The 8,455-nt window shown below is 31.5% G+C and overlaps 1 protein-coding gene across 2 annotated transcripts; it reads right to left on the bottom strand.

Annotated features, from left to right (window-relative positions):
- Positions 1-3,057: 3,057 nt before the first annotated feature.
- On the bottom strand, positions 3,058-4,643 carry LOC114714084 (transcription factor bHLH93-like). Of its 2 annotated transcripts, none has more exons than XM_028898776.1 (4): positions 4,083-4,643; positions 3,813-3,986; positions 3,566-3,733; positions 3,058-3,477 (listed from the first exon to the last, which is right to left on the bottom strand). In XM_028898776.1, exons 1-4 carry the CDS (start codon positions 4,629-4,631, stop codon positions 3,391-3,393), a joined length of 978 nt encoding a protein of 325 aa, XP_028754609.1. In that variant the 5' UTR covers positions 4,632-4,643; the 3' UTR covers positions 3,058-3,390. The 2 variants fall into 2 exon arrangements, with proteins under 2 accessions (XP_028754609.1, XP_028754610.1); XM_028898777.1 differs by having other exon boundaries at positions 3,831-3,986.
- Positions 4,644-8,455: the final 3,812 nt, after the last annotated feature.

The following is an 8,455-nucleotide window of genomic DNA, read 5'->3' as shown; positions in this document are numbered from 1 at the left end:
GGCTCAACGACCTCATCGGTGGCAAGAAGACCCGTCGAGCTTCAGAAGGGGCGACGGCGGGAGTGATGGAACCGAACACAGCGACTTGAGATGGACTGACTGGCGACGATACCGGATCTTCTCCAAGGCCGAGAAACACCTCGCCAGCACTAAAATTCCTCAGCGGTTCACGATCTCACCGGTGGGATGAAGAGGCGACGGCACAGGAGAACCGAATTCTTCAGGGCGACGGCATAGGAGAAGGGGCGACGGAATGGGAGAGAAGATCAGAGAAACCGGAGGCTCGCCGAGTGGAAGCTACTGAGGGACCAATAATTGGAAGCTACTGAGGGACCAATAATTACTCCAACGACTATTTTGACTCCTCAGAAGATATCTTAACCGCGGGTGGCGTGCAGCTTCAATCAAAACCAAGGTTTCCAGCTCAAAACCATGGTTTTGCTGGAAACCATGGTTTTTAAAATTTTAAGGGTGTTTGGCAAATTTTTTGCCAAACCATGGTTTGGCATAAAACCCAAACACCCCCTTAAAATCAATATATACACATATAACGTACGAAAACAAAATTCTTCTGTCACTGTTCGATTTTTATTTAACTGAAATAATATATTTTAATTGCAAAAATTTATGTATTTTCAGATATATATCCATTCAAAAATTTTGTGTGACCCATGATATTTATTAACTATTAGAATATTTATTTGGATGGCGGGCTGTCCTTATAGTAGTATTATATACTACACTCAGTATTTAATATAAGAACTAATTAATTAATTTGAGTGGGTTAAATGAGTTTTTTAAGTTAGTTATTTATAATAATTAGGCGTCATTTTTTTAAAAATATCTTTGCTAATCATTTATATTAGTTAGAATTATCATTTGATAAAATCTTTAATATCTTTAACATGTGCAACAAGCACAATGACTTTTTTGAAAAATTAAATAAATATAAAAGATAAATTGAATTAAAATTTTATATTTATAATTAAATTAAATGTCAAACTAATTTTTATATTAGGAATTTGGAAATAGTAACTGAGACTTGGGATTGCTAAAAGAAAAGGGCGTATATCTGTATTGAACTGGACCCCAAAAAAAAAAAAAGGACTTGAGAGTTGAGACCAGAATAAAAGTGGACTCAATGAGTCATTGTCAATTGACACCTGGCACCACTTGGGCCAATTGGACTTTAATTGTCCGGATGGCCCAATTCATAAACTTGAGAGATAAATAAATTCTAATGCAAAATGTGAAAATGGCTTATATGAATGAAGTCATTAAAATCAGTTAATAGTTATTTTTTTTACCACAATATCTCAGAATTATCCTTAATTAAAGTAATTAAATGGTATGTGAGTCTTCCTTTTCCTCGCATATAAACTTTAAATATAAAATATTATGTTTATCAATAAAGAATTCATAAATGCCTCAAACATTTTACAATATGGCTTATATGAAGTACCGGGAAAAACTTTTAATCTTATAATCAGATATGGAGGGAGCAAAAAATGACATTATTTATTAATTATGAATAATGTGACTTGTTACTCATATTCTATATATATATCCCGTGTTAATATAAGAGCTATATAATTAATTTAAGAATATTAAGAAAATTAATTAAATTATATTTGTTACAAGCGTGTGCTGGTTTCTTTAGACTACCCTCCATAATGTGTATTAGAATTATTCCTTAGTGAAAATATTTTATAATTTGAAGGAATATTTTGGGGAAAAATAAGAGACATAGTTAATTAGTACTCCTCCGGTCTTTAATATAGAACTCAATTGTTGAGTTGGTTTTGGTCCTAAATATAAGACTTATTTCTCATATTTATCAATTTTTTCTAAAGTACCCATGTGGATACTCCCTCAACTATAATCAAGTAGAAGAAGAAGAGGAAGTATTAAGAAAGATGATTATGAGATTTTAGGAAAAACGTATCACATTTCTTATACTCCTCCGGTCCTTAATATAGGACCCATTTAACTAATTTGATTAGATTAAGGAAGTCAGGTAAGTTAGTTAATTATAAAAATTGTGATATGTTTTTCCTAAAATACCATAATCATCTTTCTTAATACCCCTCTCTATCTTCTACTTGATTATGGTTGATGGAGTATCCACAGGGATAATTTAGAGAAAATTGATAAATATGATAAATGGGTCTTATATTTAAGACCAAAACCAACTCAACAATTAGGTCCTATATTAAGGACCGGAGGAGTACTTAACTAATTTACCTGACTTCCTAAATCTAATCAAATTAGTTAAATAGGTTTTATATTAAGGACCGGAGGAGTATCTTATATTTAGAATTAAATCCAACCCTCTACTGGTTTTTACATTAAAAACCAAATCTAATCCATGAAATATGATAATGGAACGCTGGACCAGAGGACGAACAAAATAGGGGATCCGGGGATAAATAATAATGCAGCTTAGATATACTGTCAGTTCTAATTATAAGACATTATTTGTAAACTACAAATAAGATTTTATACTTTGGAGCAGAAGCAGTATTTCTTAGCAACACCCATAGCCTCTACTCTTCATTTCTCAACACTGAGCCCTTTCATGTTTTTGTTTATTTAGGTACCAATTTCTGAGTTTCGCCCTTGAAATTTCCAACCAAACTAATCCGCCGCCCCTAGTTACAGTTTTGGCACAGATAAGAATGTTTTTCGTTTTTAATCAAACTAAGTTCATCTTTAAACATCATATACAAGTTGAAATCAGAATTTATCCCGTCGTATCATTCCCCCCCCCCCCCCCCCCCAAAAACCAAAGTCTGAACTCTGAAGAGAAAGCAACGGTCTTTTGTACAACGAAACCTATCTCTTTCGGTGCCTGAATCCCTCACACAGCATGGACGCAGTTGAGGGTTTCAATAGCCAAGTTTCATCTTAATGAAAGATTATCACAGCTTCTCACACATTTCTTCATTCACTTAATAATAATTCGTGAATGATTGACAGTTGAAGGCAATCATGTTGGTAGAGTTGGAGTTAGGAGTAAGAGAAATGGAGATAATGAGCCAAAAGCTCGCTTTGATGTTTGAATTTACAGATGCATTCCATTCATATCTCAGGGAAACACTTTATGCAGAGACTTATTTTTGTTGAACCTAACTTCCATGGTGAAGGAAAATGAATCTAACCCATGAGGCTAAAATCAGATTGTGCTGTCTTAAGTTTTAACTGCTTCAAGGCAATCCAGATCCAAAATGAAGCGATCAACTTAACTTTATTCTGCAGAAAGATTATATTGGAACTTCTACTTCCCTAATTCGTTGAATCCAAAACTTAGAAGAAACAGACTAAAAGGGAGAAAAAAATTGCTTCTTTTACACAATTTGCAAATTGTTACAGCTAATTCTTAGCTTCTTTCTACAGGCATCTCCCACCGTAACCTGCATTTCTGAACAGTGCTTCCTTAATCTCTTCAGAGCCAATACAAGTTCTCTGCTCAGCCACCTGACATCATGAGAAGACCATGTTGTGAGTACAAGATTCATCCAATTTCAACATTGTATTAGTATATGAAGATTAAGCATGAACCAACCTCTGAGCAAGATGCTTGCATTGTGAAATCGTTGAAGCCACTTATCACACATTGTTGAATCTCAAGACCTAACGCTTCCAAGGTATTCACTGTAGAGAGTAGTAATCCAGGCTTTGTGGCACAGCAGATATTTATCCTCGTGTCCTGGTCTCTCCGCTCAACCTCAAACTGCGAAAACATTAAGGTACAAATATGTTAATTCAGGAACTGGGTATCATTATAATCCATTAATCTTAGGGGTATATACCTTAGGGGAATTTCTCACCGTTACTTCATTTGGCTTCGCCTCCTTGGAAATGCCCATGAAGTTCAACTGATTATTTTCACCCTCCTTCTCCATTTCTTCCTGCAACTTGCTTATCTTTTCCAGAAGCTCCTTCATGTAATCTATGGTGTCTCCAAGAATAGATGTCCTGTCCATCTGGCAATGTTCATATTCCCAAGTCAGTCCAAAAGATTTGACAGTAAATCAAGCTTTAAGATTACGGGTTTAAAAGAGATAGGTTTTGGGAGTCACCTTGCTGATCTTGGGGACGATTGATCTTAGCATGGACAAGCGATCATTGAGGCGCTTTCTTCTTCTTCTTTCTGCCATGAGATTCTTGGAAGGCTGCCCTTCTAGCCTCTTCAATTTGGGCTTCTTCTCCCCACAACACACACCCATGCTGATAACTGGAGCTTCCATGACCTGTTCTTCGATTTTGCAGCAATTACTGGCATTATTGTTGGTATTTCCTTCCTCAGAACTGTGATTCTCAAAACCCAGAAAGGCAAGCTCTTCATCTTCATGAGCTTGAAGTGGTGGTGCAGAGTCAACAGTGTTCCCTGTGAAGCCATCAAGAAATGGGTAGGAATTATATTCAAGTCTGGGGTCTATAAATGGAGCTGGTAGTGCAGAAAATGGAGGATTGAAGGTAGATAAAGCTGAAAGGTTGTCATCGAAAGAGTCAAAACTCCAAGAGGTAGAAGAGAAGAGTTCATTCAAGCCAGAGGACATAGTATTCCATGGGTCTCCTCTTCTTGAAGCGAGTAACTCTTCCAGAAAACCAACTTGTGTAAGCTCCATTTCTCTCTGGGTTCCCCTCGCAGGTCACCCATCAAACAGGGGAGGCTTTAATAGAAGGGGGATATCACCCTTCTTTTTTTTATTAAGGAAAAGGAAAACTAAATTCAAATATTTTATTTTTTTTAGTTTTATTTACTTTATCATTACATACTTTTGTGACTGTCAAATAAAGTATTTTATAAATCTGGATAACGCATTTTTAACAAAAAAATGGGTATTTATGGAATGTAATATCTCGATGATCAGGAGTCATCTGACACTTCATTAGGTTTCCCAAATTTTTATTTTATAATAGATTATTTAATGCGCTTTTATTCTTTATAGATGTCTAGTTAAAATGGAATGCTAGCTTCAGCGCAGCCATGTGAGAACTAAAAAGTATTGTTTATACGCCTATGAGAGTTTATCCATTTAGTAAAAAGTTAATTCATATTGATGCTTCCGATCTCGTTAAAAATTAGTTTTAAATTCAAAATAATTTAAAGATATTGTGAGATATACAACCCAAAAAAAAAAATCGACTTATAATTTATAAGGTCGTGAGTTCAAATTTTATTACTAACATAAAAACTTAAAAAATGCATGTCTTAATCAGATCTGATATCTAACTCATTTAAATTTTTTTAATAAAAATATTGTTTAAAGTGAAGAACAATATAATTTTTCCATGATTTATAGTATACATTTTTTTTTTCGTGTTTCATGCAAAATATATCAACTAGATCTAGTTAATTATGATGGGTGAACAGTAATAAATAACTTTTTGAATATTTAAATCACATGGAAACGGTGAATCATGGAATGTGAATTTGACAGCAAAATAAGTGCTCCTTTGGATTAGCGATGAACAACTATGATTTTAGATAATCATGAATTTTATAAGTGACACTGACTATAAGTGACACTGATTAATCATGATTTCTGTTTGGATTTTTTTTATAAGTGATTTTAAAAATTGTGATTATGTTTGGTTTTCATTTATTAAAATCACTTATGGGTGTATAATTACTAAAAAGGACATGAAGTTAATAAAGTTGTTTACATTTTCATAATTATTATATTTAATAATAAATTATAATTTAATAAATGACATGAATATTTAAATATTATTTTTATTTTAAAATCATTATTATTTAAAATCACTTACAAAATTTATGTGCAGTACAAATATTAAATAAAAGACCCCATATAAATAAGAGATGAATGAAAATATTTAAAAAAATTTGATTAGCAATTTTAGTAACATAAATAAGGAAATTGAATGTTCAATCAAAATTATAACTAAGAAATTTAACGATGCTCCTCGAATGAGAATATTACCTGAATATTTGATTCCGTTGTTTCAATCATATGTCATCCGTTATCTAATTTTTTTAAAAATGTCTTTTAGATAAAATTAAAAGAAAAACAGTTTCATATTGTATGTTTTTTTTAAAATTAAAATAATTACCATTAGAATGAGAGGTAGATTGGAGAAAATTTAGTTACTGAAAATTCATCAGGATTTTTCAAACGTATAAGCTACTTCTTGTTGCTTATCCTAAAAGTGCGACGGAAGGTTAAAATCACAATTCATCAGGATTTTATAAAAATTATCCAAACACTCTAAACATACTTCATAAGTACTTATTTAAATTTAAACGGGTTTATTTGAGATCCTACCACTTAACCAAACAGGCTCTAGGTTTCATCGACATACTATTATGATTGTAAGTCTGATTGATCGATTTACTATAGTTATAAATACAAAATTCAAATCTTCTTCCGTTTTCTTACTTAATATATTTTATAAATTACTCTCATCAATTGCATAATTTTTGTTACTTTCATTAGCAAACAAATTTAATTCAAAAATAATTAATTGATTAAATAGGTTTTAATTTTACGATGAAGAGTGCACATAAAAAATTGATTTTACTATTGACTATTGAATAAATGAAGGGGGTAACATTAACAAAAAGTAGGTGGGGGAAGGAAAAAGGTTTAAAATAATAGTAATAGAAGAAGACAATGATAGGGTGCATTATTCTATAGAGATGATGAAAAAGGCATAAATGATGAGAGGATATATAAATATACAGTAAAAAGTTGGAGAGGAATAGGGCCTCGAGATAGACCTGCCATTCAAAATGGCATCTGCTTTTTGTTGCCTTGGTCTTCTGTCTTATCTCCTCTCACTCCTAGCCTCCCTCTTCATCATTAATCCCCTTTTCACCTCAAGTCTAAAATAATCACGCCCAAGTGCTCGATCGTAAACATGAAACGGAAAGTATGATAACTGATTTGGCAAAATTTGTATATATTACGTGCTCATACAAACACATAAATTGTTATGAGCTTTATATTCGATACGGATATATTAATTACCTAAAAAATGACTTATACTTCATCCCGTTCTTATTATAAGTTTTAAATAACCAATTTACAAATAGCGAATAATTAGTTGAAGATAATAAACAGATTAGAAATATATTTTTGTTTTAAATATCCAAAGGATAAAAACGAATGGGGGGGGGAATAAGATAAGAGAGGAACAATTAAAGACAATAATAGAAAAATACATTAAATGTTAAAACAAACTCAAATTAAAGCTTATAAAATGGATCATATTTTTTTTTTTGTAAATTTGAAAGTTATAAATAGGACTGGAGGGAATATTTAGAAACAAACATTTCTCTTATAAGTGAATCATATGTAGAAACGGAGTGGTACTTTTATGGTTCTATTTAGGGTATGTTTGGATTGGCGTTGGACAAAACTGACTTATAATCTAACTGACTTTTGTAACTAAAGTTAGAGTAAAAGTCAGTTAGTGTAATATGATTTATGTTTGGATAAGTGTTTATAAAAAGTCAGTTGAAAAAGTCAAAAGTTGTTTGGATGATTAATAGAAAAGTTAGTTTGGTTGTAAATGACTGAAAATGGCATAGACTTTATAGAATAATAGTATTTGAAATTATATGTTTTTAATGTAATAATAGTTTAAAAAATACATAAAATTATTATGGTAAAATATAAATAGTTTATTTGTGAGATTATAAAATAAAAATATTTGTTACAGAGAAAAATTTGAAAACACATTGTAGATAATTAATTAAATATACATAATGGATAAACAAGAATATAAATTAAAATTTATTTGGTCTCTAATTAGAGTAAATGAAATCACATGACTAATTAGATTGTAAGCTTTGCACAATTTTCCCATAAGTCAGTTAGAAAAGTTGATTCAAATTGCGTTGGATAAGTCAGTTAGAAAAGTTACTTTTTCCCATAAGTTAGTTAGAAAAGAAGTCCCATCCAAACAATCTTCTAAGCCACAATAAGCCACTAACATCAGTTTCACGCTTTCTTATATGCTTTTGGCTTCTCCAACTGCAATCCAAACATAGCCTTATACGGCAGAGAGAGAAGACAATTTTAGTTCTATTTATAGGAAACTTAGAGAAATTTTTTATATGGATGTACAATCTTACCCTTCATTTATTATTGTGTTGATTTTGTTTACATGAAGTATAATGTATATTCCTTCCGGTTTAAAATATAAGCTAAACTTTGTCCATTACGTTTATCAAGAAACTAATTAAAATCAATTCAAAACAATAAATGTGTAAGGCATATATTTGTTTTTCCTAATATATCCTTATTAATGAAGAGAATAAGTAAAAGATGCAAAAAATGAATTAAAGAGGAAAAAGAATATATAGGGGCAAAATCGGAAAAACTCATTAAATGCTTGGACAAAAATAAATGTTATCTTATAAAAAAAACTCTTTAAGAAAATTTAGCTTATATTTTAAACTGGAGGAAGTATTAAATAAGAA

Source organism: Neltuma alba, unplaced genomic scaffold (genome assembly GCF_004799145.2).
Source record: "Neltuma alba isolate B1F8T4 unplaced genomic scaffold, ASM479914v2 tig00011485_pilon, whole genome shotgun sequence".
Taxonomy (NCBI): Eukaryota; Viridiplantae; Streptophyta; class Magnoliopsida; order Fabales; family Fabaceae; genus Neltuma; species Neltuma alba.
The sequence above is the reverse complement of the archived record's forward strand: the minus strand, read 5'-3'. Positions and strand labels throughout refer to the sequence as shown.

Bases quoted from the DNA above. Each gene is read 5' to 3' on its own strand.
- LOC114714084 (XM_028898776.1), bottom strand. From the start codon at position 4,631: ATGGAGCTTACACAAGTTGGTTTTCTGGAAGAGTTACTCGCTTCAAGA. The intron at 3,987-4,082 runs GTGACTCCCAAA...GAACATTGCCAG, and splicing joins TCGTCCCCAAGATCAGCAAG to ATGGACAGGACATCTATTCT. The intron at 3,734-3,812 runs GTATATACCCCT...ATGTTTTCGCAG, and splicing joins CGGTGAGAAATTCCCCTAAG to TTTGAGGTTGAGCGGAGAGA.